At 36.4% G+C, this 23,667-nt stretch overlaps 1 protein-coding gene across 1 annotated transcript; it reads right to left on the minus strand.

Annotated features, from left to right (window-relative positions):
• Positions 1-613: 613 nt before the first annotated feature.
• Positions 614-20,169, minus strand: LOC107076745 (T-cell surface protein tactile). The gene is made up of 9 exons (XM_015341817.2): positions 20,067-20,169; positions 15,980-16,336; positions 15,072-15,196; positions 14,775-14,925; positions 12,151-12,266; positions 11,155-11,296; positions 3,077-3,484; positions 2,403-2,514; positions 614-1,212 (listed from the first exon to the last, which is right to left on the minus strand). The coding sequence occupies exons 1-9, from the start codon at positions 20,107-20,109 to the stop codon at positions 1,104-1,106; spliced, it is 1,563 nt and encodes a 520-aa protein (XP_015197303.2). The 5' UTR covers positions 20,110-20,169; the 3' UTR covers positions 614-1,103.
• Positions 20,170-23,667: the final 3,498 nt, after the last annotated feature.

Raw genomic sequence — 23,667 nt, forward strand, 5'->3', positions numbered from 1 at the left:
TCTCTGCTGTTTAAACCAAAATAAGTGGTGGATGGATTACTGTTTCCATACAATTATTACATTAAAGCTGGGTTAGTGGTTACAAAAAACACTTCGCCATTGAATCTTTTATGAATTATACCCAATTCCACCAGCATCACTTCATCAAGTAATTTACTGTTACCATTGGCTAAGAGTATAGGAAAAGTAGTACAGTACTATCCTCTGTTCACCTCCAGTCTGCAAATTAATTAGTGATACAGCTGGTCAATTTACCTAACCGTGTAAGCGAGTCCTAGCTAGGACATGACACCAATGGTGGAGAAGTGATTTATTGTGTATGTTTTGTGAGGAACGTTATTATCTTCAGTACCTGAGAAGTTATAATGTACTTTGTTCATTTTGTTTCAACTGGGATATGAATTTAAAATTTGGTGCAGTTTAAGAAACCACGACAGTAGTGCTTTCCTTGTAGACATACTGTATAATCTGACAGAAGAATGTTTACATTAGGTATACACTCCATTCTAGACATTGGAATTTGATTGAGGGTGACCTCTCTTGTTCATCACAGTGGCCAGTTTTGAACGATAGAGAGTTGGATAAAATAGGCTGCCTGAATGTAATAATTCAGTTTTGAAGATACATACTGAGCTTTATTTTCATTGGCTAATGAGGGATTGTGACAGACCCATCCCTTAACCAGAGCAGTCCCAAGAGACTGCACACACAAAAAACAGCCACAGAGTAGTGAAATCCAAAGGGCTTTTCAGTTCCACAGCAAAACAACACTAAACAAAACAGTAGCACCTTGCATGCTTTTTAAACACAGAAAAAGCTTAAAACACTCTGTGAGAATATGAAATTCTAAAGCCTTTACCAATTACCCAATAATTAAATCACCCTAGTGTGGCTATTTACGGTTAATTAGAGGTCAAATGTTGTGCCCTCTTGTGGCAGTGAGTTCTAAATGCCACCCCCAAAGTCACCCCTCTTAAATTAACCTACCACAGGACGTTCCTAGGGCATTTAAAATGGAAAAAGGCTAAAAGTTCTCAAAATGGGTAGCAAGGATTTCAGACTCATAAGAAAAGGCTCATTTCAGAGCTGACTGTGCTGCTTGTCTATTTAATTGCATTATCTTTGAAGTTTATTTCCACCATTTCCTGTGTTTCAATTGTCTTGTATTTCGTTGGCGGGGGAGGAGGTTTAAATGATGGAGGCTCATCCAATCTGAAAGGTAGTTTGAAAAAATAAACATACTCAGATCATTTTAAATACACTCCTGCTTAGTAATGATAATGGACTTCAACAATATGAGATTGCATTTAAAAGAATATGGAATGATAATCTTAGCTCTATCATACTGTACTGTACTCCTCCACATTTACACTCACTCTACATTCTTTACATTCAATGAGGTTGGTCCTGTTCATTTTAGCTGGGATTAAAGCTTAGACTTTTTGGTGCCCTTCCTCCAATTCGTAGAGAGACAAAAACTTTGTCTCCAAATCTCTACTCCAAATAATATGTTCTATGGTGTAAAGTATTTTGCTCTGGCTTACATCCGATTTCCCTACATTCTATCCCATATGTTTTTGTTATTTCATTTCTTTTGTTTTTTTATTGCAGTTTTTTGTCTTTATCACAATGTGCAGAGTCCATGATTTTGAAAGGTGCTTTATACATAAATGTTATTAATGTATGAGAGCTTGGGATAAAGTGGTGGAAAGACACTATACTTTTTCTGTACTACTACAATATTTTTCTTTCTTAATGCAGAGTTACCATGAAATGTAAATTGAAAAGATATTGTGTGTAGATTGAACTGTTAAAAACAATATGACTACATTGTAATTGCAAAGTCATTTTATAGAGAATTGCCTGCTAAGAAAAACATGTAAAGAGCCTGACAGGAGGTTTTAAAAGACAGGTGACAGACAACATTTGGCCACTGATAACTGTCTAGTGACCTTTGGATCTGCAGCAAGTAAATGGTTCTTTAGAACAATATGCGTAACTTTATGTGTAAATATTGTTGTAGTAATTTTTAAGCCACTTCACAAGCTACAATCTTGAAAGTAGCTTTTCATTCAGTGTTCAAGTTCAATAGTGAATCCACTCACACAGTTCCAATTACCAATCCCTCTTCAAAGAGCAAAAGTTAAAAATAATTCAACACCGTGCTGCAGAAAAGTCTTCATCTGAGTTAGTAACTTAATTTAACTCACCTTCAGCCCATCCGGAGTTACAGTACAGTGACGTTATTATACGATGAAAGTAACAATATGTGACAAGAAAAAACATGCTTTGAAAAGCTATAATGCATTGCTAAATGTAAATAAATGTTAACAAGTAACGGAAGTGATATCCAAACTATTGAAATTGGTGACAATAGATATTAAAAGGACAAATGCACTCACTTCTTCTGCTGTATGTATCTTCTGACCAGGACCACAATCAGAATGAGGCATACCAGACATGGCAGGATAATAAACACTACTGTTGTGTGGCCTTCTTTACCTCCTGTGGCACCTGGAGAAACAATCAGTCACTGAAATATAGATAATAATGAACCTGAATAGCTAGTCAATGATAGTCAGCTTAGTGTATTTCTAGAAGAAAGACCTGGACGTCTATGCTGCACTTTTTACACTCGTATACAGACAAACTATGACTATAACGTGATAATTAAAACCATTTAATTCAATACTTTTCATTTTATATCTGCCAATATTTGGAGTCAATGATTCCATGTTCTCTTCAGAATGGGGGTGGGCAGAATAAGTTCTACCAATTCAACCGCTCACCTTTGACACAGGAGTGCTCAGCTGGAGCAGTGGCTACCCAGAAGTCAGTGTTGTGCTGGGGGCCTAGAGAGCTTTATCCAACTAATCTCCACCCAACCCCAATTGTGCAACACCACCTGAAAAATCCCACCTGTAGCTGATGAAGGGACATAGGCTTGAATTTATGGTGTCTGGGCTATGGAGCTCAACATGCACTTGTAATGAGTTTGGTTACTAGTGAAGTCTATCTGGAACACAACTTTGGCAGTTCAAACTTAAAAAATAGGAGATGAAGTAACATACCGTACCTGTGTCTATTACTACAGATGTGTTGAAACCCCAAGGGGTTTGAGTGAAGGATGTTATGTTGTACTTGAGAGTGGCTGGGACTGGATATGAGACTTTGCCTTTGGTTGCGAAGTCTGTGCTGTTTTCTTCATTATAAGACATGCTGGAGTTCTGCCAGCTAGTACTTGCTGAATGATGCGTGGAGTAGCCTTGTCCATGAGTAGCATTCACAGAAGAGGTTGTGTCACGTTCCTGTTCTGTCATTGTGGTCCTGGAAATGTTGGTAACCTGCCCAGGGCTATCACTGGTCCATGCTACTTGTGTTGATGCAGTAACATCCGTGTACATATCCGTTCCTCCAGTCTGGCTTATGTTTGGAGTAATACCAGGAGAAGCGGTTGTAAATGTGATTGAAGGAATTACTGTCCCTACAAATCAGAAAGACTGAAATTAGATATTTTTTGGTGACATACATGAATATAATGAAAAGAACAAGACCTCTTTAAAGGTTAGAAATACATTTTTAAATTGTTAAGTTTAAAATAACTTAAAATTCAATAAGGCAATGGCAGAATATGTTAAAAAAATTTGATTCTGACCAGTGACAGAGATTTTCAGGAGTTATATATAAGGGTCATTTTAATTATTTCTCTTCAGTAAATTACCCACACATTATTATTACAACACAAAGATTAAGTTGCCAGGTCTCCAGTCCATCCATTTTCTAAATGCTTCTTCCCATTCAGGGTCACCCGCAAGCAACAGGTGCAAAGGCAGGGTTCACTCTCGGAAGAAATGGAACATACAAACTCAACAGAAATAGCATTCCAGGTCTGGAATTGAACCCAAGGCTCCAGGGCTGTAAGGCAACAATGATTAACCACTACCAAGCTGTGCCACCCGCCTGACCCACAATATATAAAATGATTTAATTTAATATATGCTTACTGTACATTTCCATGCAAGGTGAGTCACACAACAAGATTACAGTTTGGACCACAAAGTATTTGGGAAATCAGGGACCAATTATAGTGTAATAAACCACTGTCCTTCCCAGATCTGTATCCTATGACTCTACCCTTTTGTAAAACTTTATTGGGGCTCATTCAGCTTGACCTTGGCACTGAACTTGCTCTGTCCGCTGAGAACTCAAACCTTCTTCCCAAGTGGAGAGTGAGCTTGTTGGTGATAAATAAACCTCTTCAATTCTTCCCTAACTTGTAGGAAATTCCAATAGGAATACCTGTTTTGCCTAACCATGGATCAACAGATGAGATATATTAGACGCCCACTTCAGTGCCAACTCTGAAACTAAATTTACTAGACTAATCACAACACTTGACACCTTCAGTGTTCTGTACCTATTTATATTATACCTATTTACAGAGAAACCCTTTTTCAAAAAACTTTAATGGGGTTAAACCTTAATTAAATCATAATTTAATAATTAAACCTTAATTGAAACCAGCAGCATTAGGTTCCTCTGATAATCTCATGCAAGTACCTGTACTTATTTTCTCTGTAGAAGAAGGTTCTCCAACCCTGAGATATTTGATGAATCCAGCAAGTATTCTGTTCAATTAAGAGAACTCTAATCCTTAGGTTGGAGATACTCCTAAATGATAAATGATCTAATAATTCATCCATCCATTTTCTAACCACTTTATGCAATACAGGGTTGTGAGGGAGCCAGAGCCTAGCCCAGCAAGCAATGGGTTCAAGACAGAATAAACACTGGACTGTACACTCATCCTTCACAAGGCACATACTGTACTAACAAAATCAGGTGCACACTCACACCAAGGCCAATTGTTTCCAAAAGCCAAATAACCTAGCAGTATGTTTGTTAACACCAGGAGGAAATGGGATCATCTGGAGGAAAGCCTCATGAACATGTGAGAACATGCAATATCCATGAAGTTACATTAACACCTCAGGAACTGAACCCAGGGTCCAAGTACTGTGAGGCAGCAGTTTTAACCACTGTACCTCTGTGCCGCCAGTGGTCTATTAATACATTATTTTAGTAAATCACCTGCTTAATGGACTACAGTGGACTTGTTCCATCTCTTTAGAAACTGGTGGGCTAATGCTGACCAGCAAAACCTACTGTACTGGGACTCTCCAGGACAAGGGTTAGGACAGGTATAGAGCTATCCTCTAGACTCTAGTGTCTAGAGTTTCCTTAAGTACTCTAGTACTTAAAGTGACATGGACAACTCTGACAGACAACTGCTTAGTTACACATGACTATGATCTACTGAACTATGAAGCATATTACAATGTACAGAAAGTGTAATAAAGTAAAAAATCTAACATATTTAACCATGAAGCCCAATGTTGTGTTTGTCTGTTACTGGGGAGGGCCTTATGAAAGACAAGCGACAAACCTCAGTACAGCAAACAGGAAGTTAAACCACAGTGTCAGCCGGTGCTGGGTGACACAGTTCACTGTCAGATTCATCACCTCACAATGAGTATTGAGTGAGTAACATTTGTGTAGATTAAGTACAGATAACCATGAGAGAGTTAACAAGCCTCAAGCACATGGCTCCTCTCATTTGGGAATTCAAAGTCTTCATTTGTTTTTATTAGGTAATTTAAAAATAATTTTCCAAATCGTTTGTCCCCTCTTAAAGAATATTTTTGTCCTGATGTAACATAATGGCAGAATCTATAGGGGATGATAAATGTAGGCACCAGACCAATTCAGCACACAAAACCTGGCCCTTTCTAGAACACTTCTTGTCCTTGTCAGTACTCCAACAGAGACAGAGATATAGTTCCTAGATGCTGTGCTTTACATTTTTGCTGTGTCAGTCTGAAAGTAAACCTCCTTTGCTAAGGATCAACACAAGGACATCTGTATACTGTACATTCAAGCTCCTGCAGTTTTTTCAAAGCATTGATGATGTTTAATGAAAAGAAAACCACAAAATCTGTAAAACATGAGCTCAGTAGATCTAAGAACAAATACACTACTCCAAGCAAAATCATTTGTATCCAAATCTAGTCTTATCAAATGTACTTCAATCCCTATAACATGTCACTGTAAAGAATGTCTTTGAGATAACACATTTTATATAAAGTCTTTGTAGCACATCACTTAAAATTATTATTTTTTCCATATCCAATATCAGCAATGATTTATCCCCAGCAAGAGTCATGGCAAACCAGAGCTTATCATGGAGGCACAGGGCACAAGGTGAGAGACCATCCTTGAAAAGACAAAGAAGTACAATTTTAAAACACCAGTGAACACAGCCAGCATGTCATTGAAAGATGGGAGGAAATAGAACCGTTGTCTGCTGCAGCAAGTGCAATGCAATAATTTTATTAGATTTTTTTCGTAGGTAAATTTTCTTTTCATTTTTCATTGGTTATATAAGGCAACTTACACCTTAGACTTAGGACTTTCAGACGTAATGTAATTTAGGCGTGGGTGTGGTAGTTTAGGCTCAGTATGTCCCAGACTTTTTTTCCTACTGAAAAAAACTTACCAATGAAGGAACTGTGTCATTGTTAGAAAAAAAACCCCAAACACAATGCTCTTTGATGTTCTGTATTTCATCAGAACGTATTGAATTCATATTTGCCATCTGAGATCAATAAAAAAGAAAAGTGTTTAAAAATAATTGAACAACAATTTTACCGCTCTACATAATTTAATTTCCTGAAATGTTTGTGTGGGTTTCCTCCCATAGTCTAAAGACATACAAGTAAGTTATTTGACGTATCAGAAAATTGGCCCTGGTGTGAGTGTGTGCCCTGCAATTCACTGGCATCCTGGCCAGGATGTATCTTCCCTTGTACCTGTTGATTGCCAAAATAGGCTGTGGCTCCCATATGACCCTGAGTTGAAGAAAGTAGTTAGCAAATGGATGGATGGAATTAAAGGTACAACAAATAGCAAGGTTGTAAAATAATCTTTGTCACTCAAAAATACCAGCAAAAAAGAAGTTGCAGCCACGCAACAGAATTAGTGCAAATCTGAACATTTTCTGAAGTCTTTGCAGCACTTTTTCTGTCTTAGCCTACAACTGTCCACATCCCCATTCATTTTGCTTGTGCGTTTCTGAAAATCCAACATTTTGTCACGTTCCCAGCCTGAATCATACAATACTATGATTTTCTATAACCAAATTTTTTCTCTTGTAATTATTTCTCTTGTGATTTAGGTAAAGTTTAAGAAAGTAAATTTGAAATTTGAAAAAAAATAATAGTAATAATATATAATAGTAATAATAATAATTACAGAACATTATGACATGTACAGCAAAATTGTTCTTAAAGAAAATATGTCATGGTATTCTTTTATTATTTCCATAAGGTATAATGCTTTAAAAAAACAATTGATTTTTATAGAACTTGGTTAATATGGAATACTGCTAGACTTTTTGAGATGGCAGGCACTGAGGATACCCATTGTCAGAGGCTACCACTATTGCACATTTTGAGTCTTACAAAGAAGATAAATAATACACAGAAAGAGGTAATTAAAACCAAGTTTAGATCTGTAAACATATATATATATAGGATATTTTTTAGTTTTCCCTCATTACTCTTTTACAATCTATGAAAGTTTTCTAGATGGCGATTTGGAATTACTATTTTTTAAACCCATTAGTCAGTAGAGCACTATATTAAGACTTTCCAGTTTTACTCAGTCACTGAGAGCAATAACCAAATCACAATAAGGGCACAAAACTTCATTTTCTTCTCCCACACATCTCAGTCTGGCCAGGCCAACTTGCTGAGCAAAAGAAATGAGAGCCTATTTAAAATGCAAGAACTGCATAACAGCATTTCGATGCAAAATACCACAACATGCCTTGTGTTAGACATACAAAGGAAATATGGGGAGTTTTTAAACCACATAGCACCAAGAAACAGACTGACGTCAGCTCTGCTGCAGTGAGACGATTTGGCCTATATTTTGAAAAGTCATTGAAAGTGAACTCTAGTGTTAAAGTTTGCTATAAGTCAATTAAAACATCATCCTTGACCTTCCCACCAATTGTTCACTTATTCATTCCTTCAGTTTTTATGAATCCAGATGGAACTCTAGTATTTGTCAGTAAACATTTTCAAATGTAAGATTTCAGAATTCAAATACATCAGAACCTGAAGTAAAAGTAAGGCACTACAGCGGGTGGTCAAAACTGCCTAACACATCATCGGCAGTGCCTTGCCATCCATCCAGGAAATATACAACACCAGGAGTCTGAAAAAAGCCACCAAAATTATGTCTGACCCCACTCACCCCGGTCATAACTTGTTTGTTCCCCTACCATCTGGCAGAAGGTTCCGGTCACTCCAGTCGCACACAACTAGACTCCAAAATAGCTTCTTCCCCAGAGCTGTCAAGTTGGTGACGCCCCCACTTCCTTCCACCTTATTATGATCTCTTCTAACATCCTCCTGTACCCACAACCACTGTACTCCTACACCACCACACACACATGTAAGCCAAAATTGTACTGTCCCCTCGATAGCTCAGTAAAATTGTAACAGGCATAATAATATTTAATATTAATTAACCATACTACTTTTAACCACACTATTTTTTTGCACTGTTCCAAGAATTACCTTGCACTGTTTTTGTCCTGTTAAATTTTCTCTGTTTGCGGAATTTTGCACAGTTTTTGATTACTTGATTACATGTTATTTATGTTATGTTATTACATGTTACTATTATTGCTATTGTGTAAATGTCTTATTGTGTAACTGTCTATTGTCTCATCTTCTGTTATATTTATATACTGCACCTGAGTGACTAATGAGAAACACTTTTCATTATACTATGCACCTGTGTAAGTTTAATGACAATAAAGTTGAATTGAATTGAATTGAATTGAAGTGGCACATTTCTGATGATAAATGGATCCCTTCCAAGACAGATCTATACAAGTAAATCAGTGGTTGAAAAGTGTAGTTGTTGAATGTTTTTCTCTTTGTATAATTCTGAGCAGACACAGAATTACTTTGGTGCATTTGAAAATTGTGCACTGTGAATTCTATCACACACACATTATCATTTCATAATTTCTGTAAGGAGTGGGGTGAATATAAAAATGAAAATGAATAATATTTCACAAAAATAATTTCCATATGGTTTCTTTTAGAAAGATGTGACAAAGTGTGATACATGAAGTGTGATACATGAAGCAAAAGAGAATAATTTCTTTGACCAGGGCACATTATTTTTTTGCTGTCAGAATAGTTGACGGTGGGAATATATTTAGAGGCTACTGACATGCTACAATTCCCAGGATCGTCATGAAATTCATCAGAAAGTGCCACACTGCCTCAAGGCCTTAATGAAAGCAGGCAGGAATACTGTTATAGAGTTTTAAAATGTGGTGAACACTGTAGCTCCCGGGACAGAAATATAATGTGAAAGGAGTATACTGTATTAATCTATTTCCACCAAAATGGAACGTTTCAGCTAATGAAGCTCAGCTTCACATTTTGCAAGTAGTAAGACATTTAAGAGGTGTTTCAAAGCTGGGCTATTGACAATAGAAGCAAATCCAAACTGATTTAACTGATAAGGAGTAAATTCTCTGTGTGGCAGATGAGGATCCAGTAAGGATTTTATTCGGGGCTCATACCACCTCATTTAAGACTTACTAGTGTGTTGCTCCTAAAAAGGCATCAAATCAGCACAGGAACTCTGGATTAAAAAATATAAGAATTCCTTAACAGCCCATAGAGGTAAAGCACGGGTTTAGGAGAGATTTGTTTATTGACAGTGAGTGTGAAATAAAAATAATGGCCTTATAATCTATACTTTATTAAAGGCTGCCTTCTTGTGGATTTGTAGGATGTAGACTTTGTTTAAACCCCAGTTTCACAGGTTCCTCGTGAAAAAGAGAAAGATGGGAAGATATTCAATTAGAAAAGTAAGATTTGGTGTGCAATTCTGTTGGGACATCTTCGTCACAAAACTTGCAGATTAAGCCCTACATGGTTGTAGGGGACCATTAATGCAAACACTAGCTGCTGGCTTGTTGTTGTCAAAGTTGTGACATTTTTTATATTTAATGTGTATGAGAGATTTGGAATTGCCCATATTTGTCATTTATGCACCTGTCCTACAGTATGTGTCCAATGTTCGGGACTCAGTTCACAGCTGTGACTCCTGTACCCCCAAGGAGAGAATGAGAAAAGGGCAGACATGCACCTCTGACAAGCCCACCTGCAATAGTCATTTTACATGCTGCTTCCACCACAGTGCCTGGTAGGAGAGTCACTGACGACTGGATAAGTAGTGCATCTTTTGCTGTTGTCACTGTAAACCTGCAAACCTCTCAATAAAGATTCTATTTTACTGGAAGACAGGGTTAGGGTTAGGGTGCACTGGCAGACTAACAACCAGTTGTGATTGGGGAATCGTTGTTACACTCAGTATGTTAAGGTACATGACTCAGAGCTGAACCAGTGATGTTTCTTGATTAGATGTTTAACATCATGCACTGCTAATTGTTCTCAGCTTAGCCTGTCTTCTTTTCCATCTGTAAATCAAACTGTCCATTTGTAAAATCCCTGTTGTGTTATGCCAAGCTGTTTGCTTACTTGCATTTAAGATCGTGGTGGATACATCCAATATTGATTTCTTTGGAGTATTTGATCTTAAAGCACCATATCACAGATCAGTTTTAATGGTTTCATGATGAAACGAGATCAAAGCAAACACTTGGATGATAAAGCAAACTTTGCCCTGTGTAAGCTTTCTTTTAAACAATGGGGTTGTGTTTCTGGAGTGTGTCAACATTTTACACTTAAAAATTCCTTATGAATTTACAATTTACAAATGGATGAGTCTAATGCATTTGAGAACCGTTTAGATTGGGAGAGTAATGCCTGGTATTTTAGGAGTATTAAAAGCTGGTATGATAATTGCTTTATTCAGCTTGTGACAGAAACTGAAATGTAATCATGATGAGATTACAAGAGACAGGTTACATAAAGTATCAACGTTGACAAAAGAAGCATAGGCCTTTAAATCATTTTAAGCTGTTCTTTGTGGTTTGTCCATATTTAAACTGCCAAAAATATAAGCCTTATGTCTATACTGTATGTGGCTAAGACATACCTTTCGTTAGAGTTATATAAAACTCTTTCTGACGTTCAAGGACGACATCCTTTATTGTAGCTGTCAGTTTGTAGACTCCAGTCATCTCACTGGTCACATTTTCAATTTGTAGAATACGGGAACGTGAGACAGTCATATTGTCCTTTTGTGTAGAAGGATAAAAAGTTAAACATTACTAGTTAGAATTCAATTTGTATTTAAAGCTTTAGTAGACTTTTTGCAGTTTATTATGAAGCCCAACTGTACGTGCATTGTGCAAATATCTCAGACATTGTATCAGACACAATCAAGATCCCTTTCAAATCAACCCATTTTCTTTTGTAATTGCTTTCCAAAATGTTCGAGCAATTGTTTTTCACTTGGACGTTATATGTTACAATATTAAAAAAAGGTAAAGTACTTTCTGATTTAATATGTCTTAACATTATGCTGTTAGGCTACAAAATGTGTTACTTTGGAAAGGATGTATACATTTTCTATAGATGTGGACTATTCTTCTAATCAAGCCCTATATATATACATATGTACTGTATATAAATATTTCCACACACAGAATCCAGACTTAGGGTTTTGTCTATAATAATTTCCCCCGTCACATGTGTTCGTTCTGTTCTTGGAATTTTCAGTTAGTTTTTAATGTCCCCTATTAGTATCTTAATACTAATTAAGAATAGCTTTGAGAAACAGTTTCCCTGAGATGTTCCTGTTTTCAAGCCAAATGCAAGACAGTAATGTGCTTTGAGCCACTTCACAAAGAAACTGTAAGCGGCACAAACCTCAGAAGTTATTCCAGCAACTGTAATGTCATAGACATTATTGCTGAAACCCTGTGCTAAGACAGTTGCACTGGCATTGCCCAAAAAATAAAATCCAGCTCATCAAGTTTGTTATATACAGTACAGCTTAAACAGCTGCTTTTGAGACTGTCCAGGGTTTTATATTTTCATCTTCATACACACAGCAGTACAATATTATGCTGTACTGTCATTACCCTACCTTTTTCCAAATGTATTCAGGAGGCTGAGAAGCTTCTGAATGACAGTCAATCTTTAGATTTGTACCTAGATCAGCTTCTATTGGACTCTGAATATCACATTCAATTTTATCCAGATCTGTTAAAGAAGATAAAGTTAAAGAGCAACATATCAGCTTTTCAAAGTATTAATCTTGGAATTTCTGAGACCCTTTATATTTTGTCATTTTACAATGTAAAAAAGAAATGGAACACTCAGATCTAGTAAATATAATTAACATTTTAAACATAGGTATCTATCTTATGTTAAGTTATGGAAAATGTGAATGGAATATATATTGGAAAATCATGATACTCTTTCAGGATGAAACATGGCACATTGTCAGAACAAGAACATGACATCAGATATGACCTCCCTCAGAATGAACACAATACTCAAAGTACTGATGCATAGACCTGATCAGCCTATAGTCAGACTGCTGTAGGATGATATACAGTACTTCCTGTCCAACTTCAGACAATCAGGGAAGACCAGTTATGACACTGCTGAGACATTCCCACTGATGTTCTGTTGGACTCTGGCCGGAGTTACAGAGTAAAAAGAATGGGTGTTGGGCACCAGTTGTCGAGGACAGTATGGATGTTAGTTGCATTGTTGGGCCAGTGACACTTTATTGTTGATTTAGCTGTATGCTCTATCCTCTGCATTTCCTGCCCTTATCAAAAGTCCTCTTAATACAGATGCTGGGCAATTAGCACACCTAAGGAAGAACAGGGTGCAATTAATCAATGCATCAGTACACCTGCCTATCTTTAGATAGCCTTTTCCTTTGTCTAGAAGGCCTACAAACCACCAGTCAAGACAGAACTGGGACCTATGGAAGAAGGAAGCTTTGCTCCTTGTAGTTTTGCTACAAGGCACAGATTGTAGTAGTTGGACCCTGGAGAGGGCGGAGACAAACATGGTAGAGGAGGGGAACACCAGGGACACATAGTTCATGACAGTCGGAACCAGACAAGATGCTTATGAACTACAAAAGAGCTACACAGAGAACAGAACTACAGGACTAAATGAACTTGGGACATTTACTGGGTAACTGGGGTCCAATGGGGTGCTTATGGCCAGACTGGAATGTGTGTTTTGGATTTGGGTTTTGTATAATGTGCCCTGGGTGTTGGGTAGACATTATTAACTGTTGTATCCTTATTATACCATATTAATTCCTGTTGTTGATCTGTGTGTACTCTGGGGATTCTGGGAGATTAACGGTACCTGTGGCAAAGGGTAAAAGGTCTTAGCATCCTTTATAATTGCTACTGTAGGTAGTGTAGTCATGCATGAAGCAAGAATAATGATTGTTTGAGGGGCTACTTTACAGAGACACTGTGGCCAGGAAAAAAATCTACCCACAAAAAAATGAAACTATTTTTCTGTAGATGTGTTATTGTAATCCCAGGTTTGTGTTGTTTTGCACTGTCCTGATGGAAAATCAACATTTCCAAAATGGCTTACAGGAAGGGAAAAACTGTTAATTTGATGTCTTTGTTGATACATTCAGCACATGCTCACCATGACATCTTTACATATGTTTTCTTCCATCAAGGAGGTCAAGTACAAAACAGCATACATCTGTGAAAAAAACACTCCTGCAATTTCTCACCTGCCACCTCAGATTTTCTCTACCCCATACATGATGGTGAATTTACCTCTCAGCTATCAGTGTTACCACAGAATAACCACTGAGCAAGCAGATCATTTTTTAAAATGAAAATAGAAAAACAATACAGTCATTTTGCCATTCTGCTGAAGTGTGGGCTTTTTCACCCTGGCATTTTTTGTCCTGAAAACAATTACAGATGGATCAGATGATTGCGAAGGTCTTGGCCTGGCATGGTGACCTTCTGCTAACATACGGTAGTTTGTTTCAGAACCAGTTTTCTGGTTTCTGGGATCTAGTTAATGGAGGACTGGCATGGCAGCTTCTCTCACAGATAGACTGTTTTCATTAATCAAACAAGGCACAGTGTTATCTTTTACTTTTCTTGACTGAACTAAAATAGTGTCATTTTGAGTGGTATTTTTACAGATTCTTAGTCAATGGTTTTTACTGAGTTTTACCCAAATAATCAAATACAAAACCCAGAGCACCCAATTTTGTAAGAAATCACATGGTTTGAGTTCAGTATTTTGTTATTCCAAAGAACATTACTACTCAATCAACAAATCTTCAAGTGAAAATAACTATCTGCTGTATAGTATGTGCCTAAGTAGCTACTGAAATGTAGATTGTTTTCAGTTTATATCAATTTACGATGTGAAAAGGACAGTTGTGAAAAATATAGCTAATTTCTTCTTCTCTTAAAGCTTCCAAAGCACAAAGACTGACAATCCAATTCACATGGATCTGACAATCCATCAGAATGATCACAAAAGGGAAATCTGACTGACTAAAGCTGACCCACCCTGATGGTCCTGGCCCAATTACGGTACATACTGTCATCTAGGAGATTCTGGGTCTACAGATGTATCAGACAACACAATTTTGTGTAAGTGCAAAGATTATGTAAAAAATGATAATTTAAAATACACTGGTATATACTGTATAATGCATGAAAAGGTATTCATACAGGGAAGGATTCAACTTACAATGAACTTGAATGTATACTGTGATGTTCTTATCCTTGAAAGGGTCTGAATGGAGCCATTCAGGTTTGCAAAAGTACAGGCCACTTTCATCTCGTTTGACATTCCTTAAGATGAACAAGCCATCCTTGCTTTTGTAGATGGAAGTTTTATTCTGAAATTAGAGAACAGAAAAATGCAACCAAGTTGCACAGAATTATTGCAACAAATATGGGGAGTGTGTTGATTTGATTGGACATGAAAATCAGAAATGATTAAATTAGCTGCAGACGTATTAAGCCAAACTTTCTGCTATCTTACGTTTAGAGGCCAGAGGGAATACTGCTCTACTGGAATATTGCTTTCACAATGGACATTCACGTCATCGCCTTCTTTTATAGACCTTTTTGGCCAAGTCACATTAATGGATAATTTGAAAACAGGTTCTGAAACCAAGAAGAAGAAAGAATTAATCTAATGAATGCTTCACTTGAATGAAGCTAAAAAATGCAGTCTCAACAAATACACAATATGATCAAATACAATGTGTAACAATTATATAGCACTATAAAAGCTCCCATAAGCATACCAGGATAACAGTCGCTATGAAGTCATTATCATTTTCAAGTCATTAATGGTGTCTTCCCTTACAGTACTTACCTTCCTTCTCTCTACTTCAGCTTTTGCCTCAAACTGTATCTTGTTATAAAACATTATAAATAAATTGGGTGCCTATAGAGCATTATTAAGTTTACTAGAAAACTAGCCCTGAAAGAAAAAAGCACAATACAGTGTTTCAGAAGAGCAAAAGTGCATCTTTGCCACTCTTACAGGAAAGATCTAAGGTAATGGAGAGTTTTCAGATCTGGCAGAAAATAGGTCAAAATGATATTTCCATGATAAAAGGAATGGTATTTTCAGAGGATGTTTAAGAACCTCATAAGATGGTTTACAACAATTTATAAAGGAGACAACAAGAGAAGGCAAATATGATATGAGACTTACTTAATAGCAAATTAAGAATCCCCTTATAAGGTGAGGCTAAATCTTTTCTTGAGGTGTATATATATTTTGACATCTGTCCAGTTGGTTACTTCCATTTCATAATGTGATTGAGGATAGAGTTATGGTAAAATCTATAAATAGACTATGTGAACTGAAATGTTTGTGTTGAATAGACAACCCAAACACTTTTGATCCAAGTGTTAACAACAGAAAGAGCTCAGTACCTGTGATGATGAGGTTTATGATGATCTTTATCGATCCCAAGGGGAAAGTGGTGAGCTCACAAACAAACTGGCCCATATCTGAAGAATTGATGTTGTATAAATGTAGAAGTGAACCATACAATGTAGAAGGATTCCCCTTCCTCAAAGGCTCAAATGTAGCATTTTTGTTCATATAGATTGTCCCAAATGAGGGATTGTAAACTACAATTTTATTTTCTTTTCCTCTTTCAGCCTTTTTCCATTCGATCTGGGCAATATTTAAATTTTTTTCTTCCTCCATAACACATGGTATGCTGACGTTCTGGCCCACCGTGACACTGAAAACGAGATTGTTTTCCATATGGTATCCATCCAGACCTTAAGAATAAAGAAGAAACCAAGTGATGCACATTCACACTGAATAGACATTTAAACTTCCTGGTGTTTCAGAAATGATGATTGCAATATATCAAACTTTTCATTAAAGAAAACATTGGCAGAAGTTAATTTCAGGGGTTACCAGTTAACCAAGTAATAATTGTGTGACTGAAACATTGCTAGTAAATGTTCAAAGCATGCCTAATTATTTTATCCACTAGGACTGACATTTACTCTATAGAGCGATCTGAGATGAGTATGTTGTTCAACCTCAGCACAGCTACTGAGAATTTGAATCCATAACCTTCCAGCCTGTAGCCATTAGTCCACACTGTTCCTATCTCCAATGTTTTTGTTAGGATTTAAGTCTGCTTTATGGACCTCCCTAATATTCTTCTTTCAACTGCTCTGCATTATGTGGGCTTACAAGGTACAGTATACCTGTCAACAAAATTGTGTACATACTATAGCTGCATTTCCACTATCAGCAATCCAATAACCAAATATATCACTTTTTGGGACAAAACAATAAAATACATGTCTCTGTTCAAAATTAAATCCTGTTCTAAAAAAGACAACATGAAAAGCCTAGGTCACAATGTACAGAATGTTGTCAGTAAGAAGATGTGTATAAAATAAGTCATTAAGAAGGAGAGTGTATATTAGGAATGACACTGGCTCTCAAGCATTTTCAGCATGATGTGTCTTGGTCTGCAACACAGAACACAGTTACTGATGCATCTAAAAATATGAACTTTCCGGTGTTAAGTTAGCTGTAGCTGACCTTACTAGTTTTATTAATGCATGACAAGAGACTCGGGTGGAAGAAAAAAAAACAAACTGTAGGCTTTTTAAGGACATCTTAATTAAGAATCAAAGTAGTTCTGTCCAATAAGTTAAAAGTTTACATTCAAATGCCGGATAGTGTGCTGTTGATCGAGAGCATTGTTTAATTTGTGGACAGGAAAGCCTGATTTTGCATTTTAATGTTCTGCAAGTAAAGTATTTAATTGGCATAAGTCACATGTCATGTTTCTCTGCTTTTACAAAAGTGGAGATGGTTGCAGTTTAGGTTGATGAACCCATGTAGCAAAATTCATTGCTTTTGAAAAGAAAATAAGAATGAATAGAAAAGAAAAAGAAAACAAAATTAAACTTAATTTGTCATTTTTGTCTCCTTTTTTAAAATGTTGTATTATTGTGGTATACGACTATATGGAAGTTTGTATATACAGTAGTACACTGTGTTTTATCTCTTGAAAACATATGTTTGCTTACACAGAAACACCTCTGTTATTTAAACATGTCATCTAGTTTAAAAATAATGTTGCTCATTTCTCCCTTTGACAAAATTGTACAGTGGGATTCTGGACATCCCTTTGCTTCAGTCGTGTCTCCATTGGGGAAAAATGGTGACCACTTATGTTAACTCACAATTAATTAATTAGGAGAGGACAATATATTAGATTAATTTACATTCAATTGTAAAAAGAAGTTTTGAGGAATGGAATTCCAACACTGCCTTGAGAATAGAAGACGCAGAATCCTTTCAAGTTCCATATTCCAGTGGAGAACCAGTCCCACAGTTTCACATTTTAAATGTCTGCCAACAGGGCCCAGGAATCTGATTATATGTATTTGGCTTTGGCAAATGTAGTGCTGGGTCATCAGCAAAGATCTACAGAGTCTGCAGACCACTATCTTTCAGAAATGATTAATGATAATCCCTTCTGGGCTTATAAAACAGTGTAGCCCTGTATGATCTTAATTAAAATCTCCTTTCTATCTCTTCTAGAGAGCCTCATTCATTATGTGTGACTATAAAATAATCTATTCTTTCACAATGCATCTTTTCTTTTCAAAATTAAATGTTTTTTTTCACCAGATTCATATTAGCAACCAGATTTTGCCTAAAATAAAACATCTCACTTCTCAAACAATTCAATTGAAAAAACAACATGGATATGATTTGTTCTGTTTGTGTTAACAGTACCTGAGCTGATTGGAATGTGAATGTAAGTTTGGCTTAATGATGAATTATAAATGATGGATACATCAGATTCGTGTATAAAGAAAAAAAATGTTGATGGTTTTGTAAAACTTTTTTGTTTAAGTTACTATGAGGATTTCTTATTTTGACAAGTAACATATTCACATTGTGTATTGAGTATCACAGACTGGAAGAGAGACCTGTCATTTAGTTCTAATGACTTCTATGAGTATGGAAGTAACATTAGTAACATTAACACATCAAAGTGTAGTGATGCAAGAAGTCACAGTGTAGCTCAGTGCAGATGTGAAGTAGGTAGATGGCCATGGCTGCCCATCTGGAGAGCTAAGCAGACACATTTTGTCATACATTCACCTCAAGGGCCTTTTATAGCTTAGGCACAGCTCTTGTGCTTTTGAGTGTGTTTCAGACATTGAAAAAGTCTGTTTTATCTGCCTGCTTTATTGACGTAAAGGAACAATATCTAACAGAATTCTAAAAAAATTAAATATTAGATATTGTGGAAGTTACCAAAGAAAATCCTAAAGCACATGAATAAGTGAAGAAATGAAATTGTGGTTTATTTTTTGTTGAACAGGAAGGTGAGGATACCACACATAATTAGATCGAGGCAATAGGAACACTTAACTGGTGTGGTTAGAGGTAAACATATTGCATACATAGCAATGTGGCTGCATGTTGAACACACAACTGCATAAAAACACAAACCACCTTTGTGCATGAAGCTGATGTTGCTGTTTGCATTTTCATTGTAGGTCATTATCCAAAAAGAAAATAAAACAGATTTGTTTGCTTGATCTTCACAGTGTGATAGAAAGTAAGAGCCCAATGTGTTAGCTGTAATTTTCTAGCAAGAAGAGAAATACACTGTAGTCTGGAATTTACTATGGCTGTTAATATGCGAGGTACCTAGAACATTATATCTTTATATCATTATATTATATCTTCTCATCAGTTTGAGCACTTGAATGAAGTTTTTAAAGTAGAAAGCACATTTTGTGTGCAGAGAAATTTTAACCAAATGCTTAAAACTAACCGTGATGAAACACTAAAATCATAGCAATAACACCATTGAACACAACAGAGCCCTGTAAACTGCTTACAAACTGCTAGCTTAAAGTGAGAAAGCAGATGATTGAATACCTGTAGCAATATACAGTATGTGTAATTGCCACAGCATGGACCATAAAACCATTACAAGAATGTATCTGCAAACTTAAAAATACTTTTGCTTTATTTGGAAAAATAAAGAAGGAACAAGTTTCACTGGAATAGTAATCTGTGACAATCTGATAAAAGGATTTAGATTCACTCGTATTGAAGCATCTGTCTCTGATAGTCTCCAGCAATCAATGACCAAAATTTTTTTTACACTGACCACCTTTTGACTGCAGCATACTGCAAACAAAAGGAATATCCGCTCTTTGTTGATCTCTTAGTATTAGCAAAAAAGTACAAGAGAATGTTCAATACAGATGGCAAATATTCTACTTGAATATCAGATGAAAGGAGTCAATGATATTTGCAATAGGTTGTCATATATAATATATTATTTCACACTTTGTTCCTCTACAGCTTTCCAGTTCTATTATGAACCAATACTTATCTGTGGTTCATGGCAGCAGTGTTAAATACACTGTGATTTTAAATCATGTAAAAAATATAAAAAAGTAAAACATTCATTTCGATTAAATTTTATGTCACATATGTTATGCCTACCTTCAGTGATGACAGCAAAGAATAGAAAAGCTGTTAGAGCCATTTTTCATTTTTTATCCCAGGTGATAAATGCGTCTCGTGAAAATGGCAGTTGTCTCGTCTGTACAGGAAGTCAGTTTGCATTTAGTATGAAAACCACAGGTCCAAGCTGACACACTTGAGCAACAGCCTGCAAGCATGTTTCAAGATTTATTCCTGATTTTTTATCAGTCATATTTGATTTGAATTGCCAAAATTAATTTTGTATTGTTGAAATTTATGTGATGTGTTGAAGATCATTTAGAACTCTTTAAATGCACTGGAAACTCAGTTTGTTACTATAAAAAATGGAAATCAGATAAAGGAAGTGTTAACTGTTACTCTAGTCTAAAAATAAAAATATTTTTTTAATGTACACAAGGCTTAAAGGATTAATGTAGCATGTCTCTTGAATGACCCTCAGCCACAGCAGTTTGTTTTTTTCTTCTGTCTTGTTGTTAATACAGTTTTATACAAGGCCAGAATGGCTGGGCGAGATGAAAACTAGTGTGATGAGTGCATGTGTAGATACAGAATCTGTTTAATACAGTACATTTCTGCATTAAGTAATCTTATAACGTTTTCCTACATTGGATTATTATAATGCTCTTTATACTGGTCTTACAAGTCAAACCACGTCACAAATCAAGTTGATGCAGAATGCATGTCCTGTCTTAAAACAACAGAAAGACCCCATATCAATCGTATGGTGACATCTTTGCACTGGCTGCTAGTGAAAAATAGAACTTATTTTAACTTCTTATTGATCAAACTCAAAATGCTTAACAGAATGGTACCAGATTATATAATCAGAATGATTTTCTCAAAGTGCTTTGAGGTGATCAAATAGCATACTTCTTCAGATTCCAAGGATTAGACTAAAGTAGAAATAAATACTGTAATGCTACGGGGTTCAGGTGGGCGCTCTTACACACTAATTGGTGGCCATAAGCGTTACATTCTCCCCCGCTTAACTCACCGTCCTCGACGAAGGGCTATCCCATCCCACCCTGACACCAATGTAACGCTTCGGGGTTCAGGTGGGAGCCCTTGCCGCCTCTGCATCTGTTCGGCCCCCCACCATCAGGGACACAAACCCAGGTTTCCGGCATCACTCAACAGGGACCCAGCCTGTTGAGCTAAAAGGAGATCTCCCCCCAGCCCAGCGGCTGTGGGCCCTGCTATTACAGGGAATGGCGGTGACGTCACCGCTCTGGTAAGCCGGCTCTTACACACTCACCGGTGGCCGTAAGCGTTACAATACTTTCAAATGTGCAAACTCTGTAACTTTGGATATGTTCTACTTTAATTGTCATACAGTGCAAGCTTATTTTTAAAATAATGTAGCTGTGTTTTACATTATTATTAAACCTTCCCTTTCAGTGTCTTTGTCCCAAAAGCGCTAGAAGCCAGAAATAGGTTGGCTATGAAATCTGAAAGGAATCTAGATAAAAGAAGTATTCTGCAAAGCTCTTGATGTCTTTTGTATTATTATTATTATTATTCCTTTCAATATTGCTGTAAGTCCCATACATTAATATAGTTTTCATCACTGTTCTTATTTTTGTGAATTATTAGTTTATGCAACTGTTTTTTTGTGATCTATTCTTAATTAATACATTGAAATTCCTTTGGATTTCTATCAATACCTCAATAAGTAAAGACTAATCATCTCAATAGGCACCCAACCTGTAGCACTGACAGCAGGCAGACTTTCAAAAGGATTCTGTGCAATACGTTAATTAGCTCAAAAGTGGGCAGTTTTCTGTGCAACCAAATACAAAGGCGACCTATGAATATTATCATGACAAAACCACTGTAAGAACAACAATTAGCAATTATATGTGTACTACCCCAACGTTTAATACGGATTGAAAAAAGAACCACTGCTGTTGTATGTTTTTATCAGCCAACTGGATGTTGCAATACATGAATTGACTTTTATATGCTCATTTCAGGCAAGATTTGGTGATGTTGATGGGAGGAGCTACATTCAAGTGAGTCTCCAGTATGTGACATGCCAAGTCTACACTAACCAGCTCAGACTCAAACTGGTGACATATGAATGCTATTTGGTAATTGTCTCCAAGCACTACATTGCTTTATAGGGCTTATTTTCCAGCCTGGGGCACCTGCTGTGAGGAGTTTGCATGGGTGTTCAGGTATTCTACTTTCCAGGCACAGTCCATGCTGTCTAGAGGAATTGGTGTCTAAATTGTTCCCTCAACATGTGCATGTTAATACCTTATCTTATGCCCATCGTCTGCCATGTTAGGTGTGACTGTGTGCGTGTCTGTGTTTTTGTCTGTGTGTCTGCCCTGTGATGGACTGGTGTCCTGTCCAGGGTGTATCCTGCCTTGCCGGGATAGTCTCCTTCTCCTCTACGATCCTGAACTGGAAGAAGCACGAAGAAAATGGATGGAGGCGTTTTTCTATATTGTCAAATGTTTTTAAATGGTGGCTTTTAAAGGTCCTCATACACAATTCAATTGACAAATTATTTTAAAAATCACAAGGCGCAGATGATTAATGCAAGTGTCAAGCGAGGGGAAATACTTGATTTAATACAAGGGTACATGAAAATGAAAAAATAAAATTAAAATAATCACAACTTAAGTATGGCTGATTAAGGGCATTGTACAGTATATACTGTATGTAGCAATGACTCTATGCATTGTATCTTTACAATGTTAAACACTCTTGGTGAAGTTAAGGAAATGTTTTTTTTATTTTTAAAATCATTTTTCACTTTTATTTCAATAGCTATAAGAATATAGATGAGGAGTACAAATATTAGTAACTGTAATTTAAAAACCTTTTCAATATACAAAAAAAAGAGAAGATAGAAAGCTCAATATTACATCACGGTGGAGCACTGAATTGTTAAGTGGTGGAGTACTGAATTGAGACTGTAAAATGACTCAAAAGGAAGAATACTGTAAGAAAGAGGGTCAAAGTAGAACCAGATTAAATTTAGATTATATTCAGCAAGCTAGAAACACATTCAACAATTAATTTCAGTTTTAAGAGAACATGACTCTCTATGGAATGCAAAAGTTTTATAAAAAACCCTTTAGGAATCATTTTTATCCTTTATATATAAGTATCCTGTAGTAACCAGTGGGCTCTCCTAACAGTTGGAAGGGGTCTTTATTTAAAGGGACATGAAATGATGGTTGTTTACTAACGCAGCTGTTAAACTTCAAATTCCTGACTACTTGATCATTAAAGATCTCAAGGCACTTTCCAAAGGAGTAGAAATGTTAACCCCAGAGACCAGGCTGGTGAAATACCCCCCATTAATTCAACTGATGAAGTAACATCTTATTTGTGGATCAGATCATCCTGATCTGCTGTATGTGTAGTGAAACTACTGAAATACAATGGTGGGTGTATGTTAGTGGTACATGAAGCAGGCTCCTTCATGTATGTAAAGTTTTTTGGGATCATTGTGGCTGGAAAGCTCTACAGTATATAAATAACCTGACAATTAACAAATCATGACTGTCCGACACTATTGCATACTGGTTCTTTGTAGACCACATATTTGGTGCAATCAGCCACTTACTTATAATTTAGACAG

The sequence above is a fragment of the Lepisosteus oculatus genome, chromosome 5, assembly GCF_040954835.1.
Source record: "Lepisosteus oculatus isolate fLepOcu1 chromosome 5, fLepOcu1.hap2, whole genome shotgun sequence".
In the NCBI taxonomy this organism is placed as follows: domain Eukaryota; kingdom Metazoa; phylum Chordata; class Actinopteri; order Semionotiformes; family Lepisosteidae; genus Lepisosteus; species Lepisosteus oculatus.